This window comes from Callorhinchus milii, unplaced genomic scaffold, assembly GCF_018977255.1.
Source record: "Callorhinchus milii isolate IMCB2004 unplaced genomic scaffold, IMCB_Cmil_1.0 Scaffold11, whole genome shotgun sequence".
In the NCBI taxonomy this organism is placed as follows: domain Eukaryota; kingdom Metazoa; phylum Chordata; class Chondrichthyes; order Chimaeriformes; family Callorhinchidae; genus Callorhinchus; species Callorhinchus milii.
The window spans coordinates 15641890-15659152 of record NW_024704752.1 but is presented as its reverse complement, the minus strand read 5'-3'; the positions used below and the strand labels follow the sequence as shown (position 1 = coordinate 15659152).

Sequence of the window (17263 nt, the reverse complement as noted above, 5' to 3'; positions counted from 1 at the left end):
TGTGACAAGAAATTCAAGAAAGTTGCGGTGAAGAAATGTATATCCCACAACCTGAATGTTTGTATAGATTGTCTGCAGAAACATGGCAGATCAAACAAACCAGGCCAGGGTGTTGTTGAGCCTTCCATTAATTATAATGAAACAAAGTGTTTTGATCACCCTGATTCAAACCTGGTAATGTATTGCATAACTGACAAGATTCCGATCTGTGAAGATTGTATATTTGGACAGCACAAAGACCATTTAATAATTTCCCTTGAAGAAGCATTTCACAATGATTCATTTGACTTACATGATGCTATTGCAAAATACCGCAATGGTAAGTGTTGTATGACTTTTAAAAATGAGTAAACATTAAAAGGAAATAATGTTTGTAATTAATAATTGATGCTATACACATTTTTAAATTACTAGATCAAGTGTAAAGCACTGATAGCCGTTTGATAATATCTTCTTAATTTGTTGCTTCATAATTTGAAACGCCAATTCCATTTGTTCTTATATACAGTATCCGTTGCAGCTTCGCTTGCAGACAAAAGAGTTGATATGCAATGTAGATTTCCGTGATACCATTCACAAACCATTTAACATGCCATAAACGCTATGTGTACACCTTAAGCAAAACTACCGAACAACATATTCCCAATATGATGGCCGCCATCTGACTCGTAGTCTCTGCCTAGATCATAGTTGAGCGCTGCTAAATGGAGTGACTTCTGCTGCTGGGTGTTAATTTGCCGTGTTCTTGCAGTCCTTTCTGCATGCAAGTCCTTCCGGGCTGTTCTTTGAGCCAGAAACTCAATTCGCCATACTCTTGCAGTCCTTTCAGCATTCAAGTCCAGCCATGCTGTTCTTTGAGTGGGCAATTAATTTTGCAGTGTTCTTGCATATCTTTCTGCATTGAAGTCCAACCGTGCTGTTCTTTGTTCTTCGGTTTCATTTAATCGCCCTTCTCTCTTTCATCTAGCATATTTATTTGTCCTTGAAAGGCTTGATCTTCGCTTCTTCGTGGAGCTCAGTGGTTAGAGCACTCTTGCAAGCGAGACACCTGGGTTCAATTCCAGGCAGGGCGAAACATTGGGCAAGTTTCCTTACTCCACACGCCTAAAAATGATCCCTCCAAAACAATAATAAATTGGTCATTTTCAATCCACGACTGTTCGTGGGACACTGCTGTGCGCAATTGGCTGCCACGTTTCACCCACAAATATACGGTCAATTCACTTTACAGCATATTCTGTGAAGCACTTTGAGACGTCTAGAAAACATGAAAAACGCTATATCAAATGCAAGGATTATTATTATTATTAGGCACCTTTATCCCTTAAGATTAAGAAAATGTGCTATTGGGACAAATCTTGTGGGAGGAATCCTGTGGGAGGCCTCAGTGAGAGGACTCCTGTGGAGGACTCCTGGTTGGGAGGACTCCTATTTGAAGGATTCCTGCAGAAAGGACTCCTTCTTGGAGTTCATACATGTGTGATGAGCTAGTTTAGGTATGGCTTATAAATGATAGGAGAGCCCCAAAACAAAATATGCCCATTACACTCCCCAATTCAAGACCTTTCCGATGAGGTATAAATCATGTCTCTACATCAATCGATTATTGCGTTATTGGCAGACAGCCAGATACACAGACAGACATTTCGTGTTTATTAGCATAGAGTAAAAATCCTCTGATTTATCAACATTTTAGATACACGCGTTACTCTCTGGAATAGAACATTACAAATACACAGCACAAAAGGCCATTTGGACCATTGTACTTGAGCTGGCTCTAAAAAAGTACCAATTTGGCCCCATTCTTATGCCTTTTCCTATTTCCTTTTATATTTCTCCTTTTCAGATATTTATCTATTTCCTTCTTAAAGAATAAGATATTTATTTTATATTACCCTATGGAACATCACCCCACATTCCCTTCGCCATGCTCCCTCCCTTGCCTCCTTCAAAGCTGTCTTAAAACCCTCCTGTTCGACTGAGCCTTTGGCCACCCACCTGCCCTCCACCCTCCCTGATCCTGACACCCAGCTCGGGTCTGGGTCCCTGACTGTCCAGCGCCTTGGGACGTCCTCCTGATGTGAAAGGCACAATACAAATATAAATTTGTATTATATTGTAATAGATGGATTCTGCCTCAACCAAGGTCCAAGGTTAGGCAAGTCCTGTGGGTTTAGGTGGGGAAAGATATCTTCCAGAAATCCCTCTTCTGATAGCTGGAAATTGAGCAGCTTTGGATGTCAGGATAGGTTTAGCTGTGATTTCTTCCTGCTCACATGGTTGAGTATCCAGCTGATGCTCAGTATCAAAGCTCACATATGATAATGAGGTGCCAGACAGAAAAGTTTGTTAACCTGCCCCAACAGTAGGAAAATAGAATAAAAACACTTTCAGCAGAGGCGTGGGCCAGAAAATTAAAGGAGAAAAGTTGTGCGGGAAAAAAAATTGAGTCAACCTATAAAAAATTAGCCAGGTCCAAAGCCATTGAATTCAGATTTGACAAAGCATTTGACTTGTATTCACATTTTTCACTTTTTCTGAATTATAAGAAAAAGTTTGATTATTGATTTATAGAAAAGTAGATTGAGACAACCAAAATTTGTTTTAGGAAAGATGTGAATATTTTTTTTTGGTGGGCAGGGGTGAGGATTTTTATAGTGTGCTCCATGACTGAAAATGATCCAGCTTCAGTTAGCTAATCTATTATGTCACCATTTTCCTAATATTTTTGTTGCATTTCAGTTAAAGATCAAAGCGAAAATGAAATGCTGAGCTTGAATATTTTAAAATCGAAGTTTCAGGGAGATAAAGCCTTGCTTGATAAGGAAATAACCAAAGAATTCACTGTACTTCACGGAACCTTGCAGCAGAAAGAAAAAGAGATTAAAGATTTACTGCAGAAAGAGATAAATGTTAGGGAGCAGATGATCAATGACTTTGCGGATGCAAAGTCCAGAGCAATATTCAGCTTGGATAGCTTGGCTGAATTTGCCAAGGAAGCTTTGAGAGAAACAAATGAAAGTGTGTTCCTGCAAATGTCTTGTGTGTTAGTGGAACAGTTGACAGAGAAAATTAATCAAATTCTTTTTTCTGGGAAAGAATTAAATCAAAGTCCTTTCCATGGATTTGAGATGAACGTGAAAACCATTTCAACTCAAATTGAGGAGGTTTTTGAACCAATTTTGAAAAGTGTAACAATACTGAAAGATCAAAAGGTGTCTCCTGCTGACAAAGCGTCTGTGGTCAATGAGAAGGTTGTGTCCGAGAGTGAGTTTGTGGACAGTGAAGCAAATTACGATTCATCGAAAGATCAAGAAATAATAAATAAAGAACCACTGGAGAAGAAAGCAAGCCTCCTGAGCACAAGCACTGGCAATAACATGGAAGAATTGTCCACTTCCAGTAACCAGTCTCTGAACGTCGAGATTCCCAGGCCACCCACCATTTACCATCATCAAATTCATGGAGCCATAACTAAGGCAAGATCCAGTCTTTATCAAACAAACAGACATACATACAAACATATATACATACATGTAAACCTACAATTTAAGAAACTGGGATCATAAATTTAAATATAGAAATAAGTGTTTGTTTGCGTAGGTTAACGGATTTATTTGATCACTGTTAACATTGTGCTTAAGCAAATGTTCCCCTTCCCCTACCCTCTCTTCTCATTCTTTCCGGAATCTCATTCCACTTTCATTGTGCAAGTCCGATTCTTCTGTCTACATATGTAATTTCTAGCAGAGCATCTCTTATTACCAGAGTGGGAACCCTGGCTCAGAAAGATTGCATAACATGTACATTTGCATCACCAGTGCTCCAAGGGTTAGGTTTATTGAATTGAAGTCCATTCCAAGTCACACTTGAATAATTGAAGTAGAATAAGAATTCAAAGGGCACATTACAAACTCTGAGAAATGTGCGCTTTATTATCGCATTGCAGATCTTTTGGATGGTTCCAGAAAATGACACGGTGGATTCTTTTGACGCACAGATCCAAGAGATCCAAGAGATTTCTTCTTCCAAAAGCAAATCAACTAGACAAATTAAACCTAGCATATTTACAGGAATAAGGGCCTCTTCCTTCGAGACAAGTTCTTTGAAGCCCAATTCAGAATATCTATTCAGGGTGCGGGCAGCTAATATTGCTGGCCAAAGTGATTGGAGTTATCCTTACAAGGTGAGTACAGACTTATTCAGCAACTTAAGCAATACTGCAGGCAAAGTACTTGGAGCAGTCTATAATAATAATAAATCCTATTTGATATAGCGCCTTATCACGTCTTCGAGACATCTCAAAGCGCTTCACAGAATATACTGTAAAATTAATTGACTGTATATTTTGTGGGTGAAATGCAGCAGACAATTGCACACAGCAGTGTCCCACAAGAAATGTATAATTATCAAACTTCGAAAACAAATATTCATCAAATTCGATGGCTTAGAACTTTGAATAATTACATATTTCTCGTTAAGAAATTGGTTAAGAAATCCTGCACCTGCATCATAAAATTTTATTTCATGCAGCAGCGTTATACACAGAAAAAACTCCAACTCGGTGGAAAAGTTCGATATTCATTGAATGTAATGTTGATTTTCTGAAAATTGGCAGGTTGTCATGCTGGAGTCTAAGGCATTAGAAGACCAGACTGCTCACTACTGAATCACACAAGGGAGTTACCATGACAGTTCGAAAAAGGTTTAACAGACCACTACTGCTTGCCTGAAACAAAACATAAATGACGTTTGAAAATATTTCAAGATGATTGGATTCAGCAAATGCATTTTAGTTTTGCAGGACACAAGTTTAATGCAGTAACCTTTACTGTTAAGATTTCAAATTTTCCTCTGTATCATGAGATGGAGCTAAAAGCAGGCAATTCAAACAATTGTGTAGCGTTTTATTTTACTTCATAGAAATAATCCGGGAACTTGATGAAGTAAAAAGTGTTGGAATTTGAATATTAAAAATGATGCCATAACTGATAATGTGGAGAGGACGGGGAGAAAACAATCAGCTGGTTTCAGGCTCAGCATTTCACTGAGCACCACTGACCATGGCCAGAAATATGCAGACAGCTTTGTTCAAAAGGGATCAAATAAACATCTTCCTGTCATCCCCAAAATGACCACATTTGTGAGGCAAAGAATGGCAGAGGAACTATCCTCTGACAACCAAATATAATCCTTGCATTTGATCCTAAGGGAATCAGCGCTGTACAACTCACGCAGCTTCCTTCTTAACTGAAAAGAAGAACAGAAGTCAACTTCAGTGACGTGGAGTTAAAACTAGGAAGACTGCCAACATTAAACTCTGTCCAACGGTTCTATGAGGGAGCAGTCTTTCAGCCTAGCAAAATTCACGCTGTTTGAGAATGGTCCTGACCACACAATATTAGGTGCACTGTTCAATATCTTGCCCAGAGTAAATACTGAATAACTTAACACTTGAATTTAAATTTATTCAGGTAAACTCCACACTGTATGATGAGATGCAGCAAAGATGGTAATTTAATAGCTCCACTCTAAACGTCTTCCTGAAATGACACGTTAGCCCCTTATAAACACTGAACAGCAATTATTTTTTTTCATTTAAAATGCCAGCGAGGAGTAAATTGTTAGTGACAATGTCTCATTTTATAGTTTCATACTTTATTCTAGAAGTCAAATAAGTAACACCTCATTCGTAAAACCTTCAGCCAAAATCCCTCAGCAATTTTAGTTTTTAAGAAGAACTAGCAGGTTTTCAAGATTACAGTAATTTTGTAGCATATTGTGAACTTCTAAACTGCTGAAATAAACATGTTGAATTGCCTAAATGCAGTTTGCAAAGATGAATTGTAACTAACATTTTGCGATGAAAAGTCTAACATTTAAAGCAGGCTGAACTGAATTTGTAATATTTGGATGTTGTAGGAAGTTTAGTTCAGCATTAACAAGCTTCATATTTATGTGCTAATGAGCTTCTTAAACAGCCCCCTCATGACACAGCGTCCTACCCAAACCAGTTAGACAATCTCACAGATAGCCATCAAGAAAGGACCAAGAATACAGACATATTTAATGTTCTATAATAAGAATAATCACTGAATATTGTACATTTTATAATAGTTGTATAATTACACATTACATAATAGTTGCATTAGAAAACAGTATACCTGTGTATCAATACCTAGTATTCAAAGAGAGAGAACAAATGTTTTATATATTAAAAAAACAATTTATTTAAAAGCAAAATATACACGTAACAGCCGTTTAGTAAATGTCTTTGCACTTTTCCATCTGAAATATCACATTTGGTCAAATATGTCCTGCCCAAAATTTCTGAAACACGTCTTTACATCAGTACATTACATTCAAAATCTGTGGTAAATCTTTAAAAGGCACAGCACAATCTTTTGTATTTATCTCACCCACTGAGTCCTTCAATCATTCACAATATACATCGTTTCAATTTTATGAACCAATGGAAATAATAAAAACATGGGTCTGTATAATATTGGTGTACTGTAGGGCAGTTGCCTGATCCCTTTCAGAGTGCAACCTGAACTATATACCAAGAAAACCACAAATGCATATAATTCTATACAAATCTACATAACTCAGTAGTAGCAACAATTGTTAAGTATTGGAACCGACGGCTGAGGCAGCAGCTCAGATTTTTAACCACAATTCGTGTTCAAGCTTTGATCACCAACCGCCAAGTTTTGACTATTCTTAGTCGGTCACAACATGGCCACCTTTCCTGCCTCTCTAGAGGTAGAGTGCTCCATCTTAGAAAGGAGAGTTATCCGCCCTTCCCTGCGTTACCGAGAGTACCTCCTGACCAGTTAAAAAGCAGCATCGACGCAGCTACGGAGATGACTGTAGCTCGGAACGTCCCACAGCCCCAAAGCGAAGGGGGACTTCGATAGATGGAAGTCAACAGAGATCAGAACATACAAAAATAGTAAAAAGGATTTAAAATAAATAAGAATAATTCATATGAACACTTTGGGACTTTTGCAGGTAAGGTTTAGCATATACGTTGACAATTTAACCATCAAATCCATCAATTGACAAAATCTGAAATATTATAGCATCTGAATTGGTGAGTTTTTTTTTGTTGCAAAATTAGGCCAAGGAATACCTGTTTGACCTGCTTTGAAAATGAGTTGCTTATGTTAACATTTGAAAAGTATTCCCAGCCCGTTTAATTGAGTTAATTTATACAATTATTGAGTTAATTGACTGGAAACAGGCACATATAAATGCAGCATATACACATGGCTGCAAACATGCACCAAAGCATTCACTGCAAGTTTGTATATGTGGTTGACGGCAATCTTTATCACACTGACAACTTCAGAGAAACTGCTCTGTTACTGCTCTACAATAATCTGGTTCATCAATTTCAGAAGTACAGAAGTGTGTGAAAGGGATCCTTGGCAAAAACGATGGTTACTATGCAAAAATACAACAAAGAATCAAAACAAATATTTTCATATCCATTCACCTCTGCTTTAAACATCACTTTATTGTTTGGGTAACTGTCCTTTTCATGCAAAGTGAAACAGTACAGGAACAGTTTCACTTTTCTCAAATCTTATGTGGTTTTGAGCGTACTGAAGAATTTTTTTTCTCTCATAACATTCTCCATAAAATCTGTGCTGTGTATTTGTTTAGAAACAGTTAGTTCCTATTATCTGCTGAATCTTAGTAAACTGTACCCTTCTTGTAAGAAAACTACCCCATGTCAAGAGCCTGAAATACTATACCTTTAATTGTTTTTTTAAATTCAAGACTGAAAGGTATTCACAAAGCTTTCTAATGTCTACATCAAGTCAAAACTACTCAACTCCTTTGCTGGAGAGACAGCAGCAGTAAAGAGAGATATTTTACGGACACTTATTTAACGCTTGCAATTGTGCCTTTTCTACAAGCATTTTCATATTGCACAAGTAGCCGTCTGCATAGCACCTGGGAAGAAAAGCAGTACCACTCTCTTCATAAACCACAACTGTAACATGCCATTAGTCTGCGATTCCAAAATTCACATGAAATTCACCCAAATGCAAGTTTCCATAATTTAGTATTTTTCATGAGGTGCACTAGAATTTAGGATGGATTAAAAAAAAAACAGGATTCACGTTAATGAGCATTCTAAATAGAGAACAGCTATAGGCAAGTCAGAGGATTCAGAATTCAGATAAGAATTAAGTTACCTCCTTTATTATAATCATGGACCAGTATTCATTTTGGTGCACAATTTGGATTCCATCTGCATTACTAGGTGCACGTCAGGTAATGGTGAGAAAAAAGCAGCCACGTCTCCAGTGCAGACCGCAGTGGAGATTAAAAGCAGAATGGTGGTTTACAAATGGGGATTCAAGTCAAAATAGAACGTGTGTTACAAGAATTCAATGTCTAAGGCATCTTGAACGCCTTTGGTACTGTACGTTTAGTAAACAGCACATATTGCATTCTTATGCACAGTGCTGCAACTCATCTGTACCTACATGACTGATATCAGAATTCCTGGCCCATTCCTTAACAGCTTCTTTAATGCATGATTTTCATTGCATGAAATTAGTAATTTTTTTTTAAAAAAAGCAAAAATCCAATCATGGGCACTCTTTAAGGCAGGCACTGCGGTTCTACCACACAGGGCTCATCTTATGGTGACAGAAAATGGACACAGGCACCAGTATATCACCAATCCCACAGTAAGTGATTGATTAATACTACATAACCACAAGGAGTAAAACCACTCTAACCTTTCTGACAGATTTCCAGAAGTTTTCAGAATAACAAAGACTTCAACCTAGATTAAGGTAGCTCATCCACAATATACCCGTTTCACTATCTATAATCCTTTTCAAACCAGTTTACATTTACACCCTCAAGCACTGGATGTTCTGTAATACGATCTTGATCTGCAGTTTATAACTCTATAACTTATAAAATACACAATGTGGCAGTCTTTTCTAAGATACTGCAGATGACTAAGAAAAAAAAGGAAAAATCATTTGAGGACAACTCATGAGTGTTTGCATTGTAATGGTTCACACAACTCTGAACTGCCGACAAGATAATAATTAGGAAAGAGGACATGTAACGTACATTTTTGTTGTTGCTAAAAACTTCCTTATTCAGCACTATGATTACAGCAGAATGAAGACCAGAGAGAAAACTAAAAAAAACTTTCTAGGGTTACTAACACGTGATTCATATCACATCCACGAACAACATGAATGTACGTTGATTAGTGTCATGGGAACATAGATGTGGGCATAAAATACCGTTTGTGTTTACCCCTCTAGACCCAACGATTATTAACCTTATGTTATTCTTCAAGCTTTTCAGTAAAAAAAACAGTTTGCCTCAGATTTTAAACCAAATGTTGCAGCAATCTGGTCTGCTCTTCAGCACCTATCCAGAAAGATTGACTAATACTCGTGTTTGGTGCTGCTTGCTACTATGGTATGGAGTGATGTTCCTTATAAACCCTAGTTGATATAAATACTTTACACACTCCAAAAATTATAATACCACCCGGCCGTGATTACTTCATAACACGGTTGCTTCCTGTGCCCTGCTTTAGAATTTTAAAATTGTACAGCTTTCAAACTAAAAATGAATCGATATAAATAGGTACTGGGTGTGAGTAATGGCCCAAATCAAACAAAAAAAACACACAATATCAGTACTGGTTGTATTGAAAGCTTGGTATCAGTCAGCCCCTAATATCTCAAATAAAAAATGTACACCAATTCCACTAGTACCACGCCATTAAAAATCTGAAGATGAAGCAATGGGTAGCCCACAGAGTGTGAAGTCAGCAAGTTTCAGCACTTATATGTGTATGTGTAATATATATATATATATATATATATATATAACACACACACACATATACACGCATCAGATCTAGTTGCACTGGAAGGGAGAAGGCATGAAGTGCAACAATCAGGAAATTCTCCTGCAGTTTGGTCCAGGCATCAGCTGTTCCCTTCTTTACACCCTGTAAAGTCATTTTCAGTCCATTTCTCACGTCGCTAGGAGCGGTTGTCTTTCGCCACAATATGAGCCATCCAGTTCACTTTTGTTGTCCAACTTTCACGAAGAGCCTCGTCAAACTTTTGCCGAAACTGTTTCAATGCTTCGTCATCGCTCTTTCCTAAAGCCAAAGAGTCCTGTGGGCAATTGAAGAAAATATAAAATATCAGATGTTTTAGTCTTAATCAAGCTGTGGTTCAAAACCAATTAAAGGAACATTTATACAATACCCAGTTAACAATACTCTCTCTCTATATATATGTATATACACACATATAGGGCAATAGAGGACTTTTTTTAAACCTCAAATTATGAAAGCTTCCATGTTACATTTACATCGTACTAGCCACAGAGTTCATTGCTGATCTTTGACAGAGGGTGAGATCAATCTCATTACCAGAAAATAGCATGTAAAGCATGTACACCTTGCAAATTCAAGGTAATCAAAAAGCGATAAAGTAAACCAGTGAGCACCAGTAACTAGTGAGCATTAGTTAACATTGGCTGATGCCTATTGAACTAATGTTCAATAGGCATCAGACAATGCTAACTGGGCCTATCAGGAACAACAACAAAACTACATTTGAAAAGAAGATATTTAACTGTATAATGCCTCTCTTGGGTTAGGGTAAATGAAAGCACAAGGAGAACCCAAGTTATTTTGTACTTTGACACAAGCAGTAGCTCAGAATGGCTCAGAGTGGTTTTTTTATACTTACAACTTAAAGTGTTCACTATACCTTAAGATACTGAATGTCTTTGACAGAGCTCAGCTCAGGCAATCCTGCTGTTAACATTAGTGCAAACAGAGTGATGAAGAGGTTTCCGTTCTTTCTCAGGATCAGATAAGCCTCTTCACAACACTGACGGAACCTTGAACAAGGAGAGAAACAGCACAAAGTATATCATATTCTGTGAACTACGGGTCATGAAATGATAAGGGGAAAATGGCATAAGGAAAGTTTGCTGTGGACACACTTGGTTCTCCCCAACTCTTGGTTTCCATTTCAATAGGGAAATGTACAGATTACTGAAAGATATTTGGATAATACATTAGCCCAGCAATGAACAAAAGCTATTTTACCTTTGGGTTTTTCAACCCAAATACCCGCAATGGTTCGAATACCTCAAAAGTGAAAAGAATTAAAGCTTCTCACAAGTTTGCAGTAATGCATACTACAAATGCAAGTTAACTTACCCTACCACCATCACCCTATTCACCATTCCCCAAAAGAGGAACCCAATTATGTTGCTCTCAGACTTCTATTAACATATTTCACATTTTCAGTTAAATATTGGAAATTACATGCTGTCACATATACATACTAGACACGTTTTAACACCTGTGATATTGGGAGTCAAGGCTTAAACATTTACCTGCCAAACTTTTCGGCATTTCCTGGCTTTCCTTGCTGGATGACGTGAATGAAGTCATGGGTGAGAATGAAAGGCACTCGCTCTCTCTTAATACCAAATTTAGATTTGAAATTTCCAAGGATATGTCCAAAATCAATGTGAAAAAGCTTAGAATACAAAAAGAGAGAAGATTGGTGCCATGCAAAAATTTGGTCCAATATTTGACTTGAATACAATTTTTAAAAACAAAATTCCCGAAGGAAACAACAACTCGTGCGTTTTATTTAGAAAATGTCAACGTCTGCAACAAATTTACAAACTTAAAATGTTGTTGCCCCCTTTCTCATGCTGGGCAAGCTTCCCCGAGTGTAACCACCTTCCTCCGCCACCCAAACGGGAAAATTAATCAGTGAAAATTGAAACCAAATAACACCATCCTGAAACATTAGGTCCAATTACGCTGCAAAAAATCACATCACACCTTCCCTCCCTCAACCTGACCATTTCCCCCCTCCTCGCTCCCTCCCTTCCCTCCTCTCACCCTGACCATTTCCCCCCTCCTCGCTCCCTCCCTTCCCTCCTCTCACCCTGACCATTTCCCCCCTGCAACTGTCCAGCGCCTTGGGATGTCCTCCCGACCTGAAAGGCGCTCTATAAATGGAATCTTGTTGTTGTTGTTAATCTTGTCCTGTGTCGAGCACTAAAATAATAACATTATTTTAGCCTACCTGACCAGTTTCCCGGACCATGATGTTATCACTGTGTCTATCCCCGATTCCCAATACATAAGTAGCTACACAGTAGCCAGCACACGACAGAGTAAATTCCTCGATTGCTCGATCGAGAGCATCCCTGGGTGGAAACAAAATATGAGAAACAATGAAAATCAAATGGGATTTCGGTCACAGTGAATATGTGTAAATTACATTTCAGAGCTGCATTGATCAAATAAGCCCCAGCGGCTTACAAATATTTAAACTTTGAACGAGACATTCAAGACATTTAAGAGCCACAGCAATAAAGAAGAGAATTATACAGGACCGAGATCGAGTAATAGAGGATAAGTGAGGGGATCATAAATTGGGAATAAATTTTAGGTAATAAATTGTGTTATTTACGGTTATCAAACAAATAGAGGTTAAATTGCATACATAGTACACCATCCCAACCATTTAAAAATGTTCATAACACACACACGCCTTTCAGAAGCAAAATCCAATAGTCCTTATAACACCATTAAAGCAAAATATTTTTGACAACTAAAGGGATTAGCAATGACGTTTACCACACGATCCAAAGCAATCATTCAAATTTCTGCTAAATGGCAAACTAATATTCTAAACCACTCTTAACAAGATTTAACAGTGGCATCAAATTAAAATCTCAACATTTGCTGCAGATATTCCATCTGTACAGTCCATACTTTCCTAATGACTGATACAGTACCCCAAAGATGAGCAAGCCTTACCCAGTGTTCTTTTCCTTAAGCCAGTTCAGTAAGGCATCTTTATTGAAGGCCGCAGTAGCAGCTACATTGCTATTAGTCAGCTGAATATTGGCTATAGTTTCTGAAGCAGAGACCACCTCGATAAGGCCAGATTTATCACCAGTTGCAAGGCAACCATAAGGCACAATTCTGTGTGAGGTAAAGGAAGAGAGGAGAAGTTGAACAGTAAGTACACTACAATATTTTTAACTGTATATGAATTCATGAAGAACAGTAATGCACTACTAACATTCTATTGGGGGACCAAGTTTCAAATCTAAAGGAATGTCATTAACAAGCGAGAATCTAACTCATCTTGATGTTCAATAGTTTGTAGAACTCTACTATTCATCCACTTTAAAAAAAGTCCATGATTGATATTGAAAAGCTATGTTTTTATTGGTAGTCTGGATGTGGTGATGCTTTCTGCTTTATTATTTAAGGTATTTAATAGCGCAATAGTGTAGGCGTTTGTAGACACACAGTCACTAGATTTTACAGTGTACCCTGTGAAGCGCTATGAGATGTCCTCCTCCCCCCTTGATGTGAAAGGTACTATATAAAATGCAAGGATTGTGTTTTATTACCGCAAACTATAACCAGTAACACATAGATCACTTTTAATTGCAAGAGAGCGAGGAAACAAGCATGTTTTGAGAATTTTTTCTTGGCTTGTTTCTTTCGGGTTTGAGACTAACCTTATGGTAAATTAAACCAAAGGAAAACCCACAAGAAGGAAATTATCCCTATCGCTCATCCAGCAGTCTGAAACCTGGGACGATGTGTACTTCCTGCAGAACCAAACAGGAATGTTTCCACAGTTGTGGTCATGCAAGAAGAACAACAGATGGCGCTGCATTCTGTCCACACCAGCGCACACCCAAACTGGAAGCCAGCAGGGCCAAGGCGGAAAGTATGGCAAAGTCCAGATGTTTTTTTTCTTCTTTGGATATTTTGGCACCTGGACTGTACTTCAGCTCAGTCTCCCAGCTCGTAAAACACGGTCATACAATGACCCTCACTGCCCCGTGCCAACTTGGAATAAAAATATAAAACCTACCTGGACGAGAAGCAGGAAGCTTGCCAGACAGTGCTCTCAACGGCAAGCTATGCGGTTTTTAGCTGGTTACATCATAGCAATGCACATTCTGGGATCCCTATGTTTTATAAAATATAATAATCCTTGCATTTGATATAGCACCTTATCACGTCGTTGAGAAGCGCTTCACAGAATATACTGTAAAGTGAATTGACGGTATATTTTGTGAGTTAAACAAAATATCTCACCAACTTGCACCTAATACTCTCAAGCATCCCTCCACACTCCATACCAAATACAGAAACATTTCTGTGTGTAGGTGGCATACACATGTGGAATTATCAGTTTAGTTACTCTTAAGCTCGACGATGGGTTTCCATGTGATAAACATTCAGCTGACCTTAAAAAAAACTAATCAATTGATGCTTTTCCTAAAGTAGTCCTGTGCATTAATAAAGCTTGTTTTCCAATGGAGAAGAAGAATCTAATCAAAAAGTTACAGACTAATTGAAAACCAGCGTGACACAGGGAAGAGCTGCCCATCTTCTCACAGCATGACAAATGTACGCCAAGTGCATATGAGGTTCAAAGGGCAAATTGGCATCTTTCCACTGCATTTCAACATACCCTACTTACAGCTCTGCTAGGCACACCTCCAACTGCTTCCCTTCTGAAAGAAAGCTATGATGAAAGGTTGCTTAGCCCCCAGAGGTCAAAAGGATCAAAGTGAGGGGAAAAAACATCCTGGTCAGAAAGGCAGCCCGACAGGAGTCAAGCTGAGGACACATCCTCAGGGCCCAGTCCATCTCATCCTGGCCCTTTTATCAACAACGCAAATGCTGAATTTTTGTGTACATTTGGTAAGAAGACTGACAGATCTACATGCAATTCTTGGCAATCAGATGACTTTTTCCTTCCTTTAACTGTATGTCAGAATGATTTACTGATGTTTCCCTTCATAATAATGTCTGCTTATCTGACATAGCATCAGTGATACTTAAAGCAAAACTGCATCCAGATTGGTCTTCACTATTGCTTAGGTCTATTCTCTTCCCTGTCCCATGCACTAAAAACATTTGCACTACGGACAGCAAGCAGGCTAAGGTGAGACAGAAACAATATCCAAACTACCTAAAATAATAGGAGAACCATTGAGTTATCTCATCGCTAATGCAAAACAGCTAACGCGATAATCTACCCAGCATGGCTTTGCTGTGGATTGGATTTAATTCCGAAAATATGCACATATTACTTTTGCTGCAAAAAGTTTATATTCTTCAGGCAAAAACATGCTCCAACTCAATGAGCACATCAAAGTTAAGATCAAGCTGCCACATAATGACACCATATGCACCATTCTGAGTTAACTGTGCCTCAAGGCCTAATCGGTCTCCTTTCCTCTTTGTGTTTTCCTTTAAATGTGCTTCAAATTTTGAGATGGAGCAAATGGAAAAGTTTGTTGGGTGCCGACTGCAGCAGTCTGCAGAGCAAGGTGGTTTAAAGGTGGCTGAAAACAGGGAATTGTGCCTACCTGAGGTCAAGGCCTGCCTCCTTCCACAGCATGTCCATCAGTCGCAGAATCTGAAGAGCAAGCATATCCTGGCGCAAGTCTGCAATTGGAAAGAATAACTAGGATAAAACTGGAGACCGATGCACTATTTTGCCTTCCCATTTATCAGTACGTTAGCCTCATAATAAAGTGAACTGTCACCGTGCTGCAGTGGCGGTTTGTACTCCAATTGAAACTAAATACCAGCAAGGCCTTGCAATATCCCACTTGTATTCTCTGCCAAACAGGTAACTATCAGCCGCAGTCTTACTCTCGCAGACAGGTAACTATCAGCCACAGTCTTACTCTCGCAGACCCTGTGTGCCTCACAATATGCTTGGGTAAAATTGGTGGACTGGTGCTGACTAGTCCCAATCTTCTCTGTAACTTTCACCAGTAACAATTCTGATCAGCTTCATGGAAAGCCAGCTTTGGCTAGTAACCGTAGCAAATCTAATACAGTGGCACTGAGCTTAGGGGTCAGTCACTGTTGTGAGCCTCAAATCCATGCTATGTGAAGTATAATCCCCATTACTCAATCTGAATAGCTCATTTTATTTATACATACAGTTTGTACAATATAAATATTTAGCATCCTTTTTCTTTGGTACTTTTAAAACACTTTCAAACATAAAAAGCTTGGACCAAATGCGATTATGCTCAAACCTTCGCCCTTTGTGTAAAAGAAACCACCGTCAGATTTGGTTGCAAAGCCAGGCCAAGTGTACTTAGAGAAATGAAAATATACACCCAAAGTACGTTCCATTATAAACAAAAAATCTTTCATTACTGCCTGAAATAACAAACACGCGAACTTCAAATGACATTAAAGAGGTAAACACAGAAAAATATTTCTGTGCAGTTACCAGAGCTAGGAGATTCCTACTGTATCCCAAACTATCAGCATCAACTTTTATTTATATAGTTTGGATAATATCAAACAGTACAGTACAGTACAGAAGGGGTTAATGAGGTTTATACTATACACCTTCTCAGAGATGGCTTCAGTGATAACTAGTTATGATGGCTTACCCCACAGAGTTGTCAGAGAAACGGCAACATTTTGGGGTTAAAAAAAAAATAGCCAAAAAACTAAAGTCCACAATATTTCACAAATTCAACTAACCATCATCCAGCTCTTTCCCAGGACCTAATTCTCCATCACAAGATGGATTTTGATCCAGCAGTAATTCAAGAACCAAAGACATTTGCCAACTGTGAGGATTACTGCCAGGTCGTCACATGATATCTCAGCCTTTTAACTAATTACTCTTTTGCAACAACTCCCAATAAACTATTCCACTGCCTCGACAAGATACCATGCCTTAACCTGATACAGAATTTATTTCTTTCCTTTTCCCCGTCCAGTTTGATTCGGAAGGACGAACAAGATCAGTTATTCCTGCTGTTTCTATATCAGTTACCTTTGATGAGCCTCTGAAAGAATTAATAGTCCCGATCGGATGCTAAACATTGAATGTTCCTGGCCTCCCAACATGTGGTTATAAAAGGTACCTAGCTTGCACTGAATCGATAATCAAACAATGACAGCTTTTCCTTTAAATTGGATGAAAAGCTGAAATTCTGTCTGTGACCAGGAGAGGACACTGCTGCACATCATGAATAATTGATCCAAATAGATTTTTCTCTCCCACAGAGGACTTTTCTCATTTTGAAGCCAGTCGAACAGGCTCTGCTGTACCCTGCAACATCGCGAGAATTCAGCCATACTGATCCATTTGGCCTTTTTCCATCTCCTCAATAAGTTTGCAAAGTTGTGGTTCAGTCA

The 17263-nt window shown here is 38.5% G+C and overlaps 1 protein-coding gene across 1 annotated transcript in view; it reads right to left on the bottom strand.

The window, feature by feature from the left end:
- Positions 1-9875: 9875 nt before the first annotated feature.
- Positions 9876-17263, bottom strand: part of pik3cb (phosphatidylinositol-4,5-bisphosphate 3-kinase, catalytic subunit beta) — a 67674-nt gene continuing 60286 nt past the window's right edge. Inside the window, exons 18-23 of the mRNA XM_007888151.2 lie at positions 15457-15535; positions 12869-13036; positions 12129-12252; positions 11422-11567; positions 10785-10917; positions 9876-10181 (exon numbers count right to left, since the gene is read on the bottom strand). Coding sequence (XP_007886342.1) covers positions 10044-10181; positions 10785-10917; positions 11422-11567; positions 12129-12252; positions 12869-13036; positions 15457-15535 — 788 coding nt within the window. The 3' untranslated portion in view covers positions 9876-10043. The remainder of the gene's footprint in view (positions 10182-10784; positions 10918-11421; positions 11568-12128; positions 12253-12868; positions 13037-15456; positions 15536-17263) is intronic.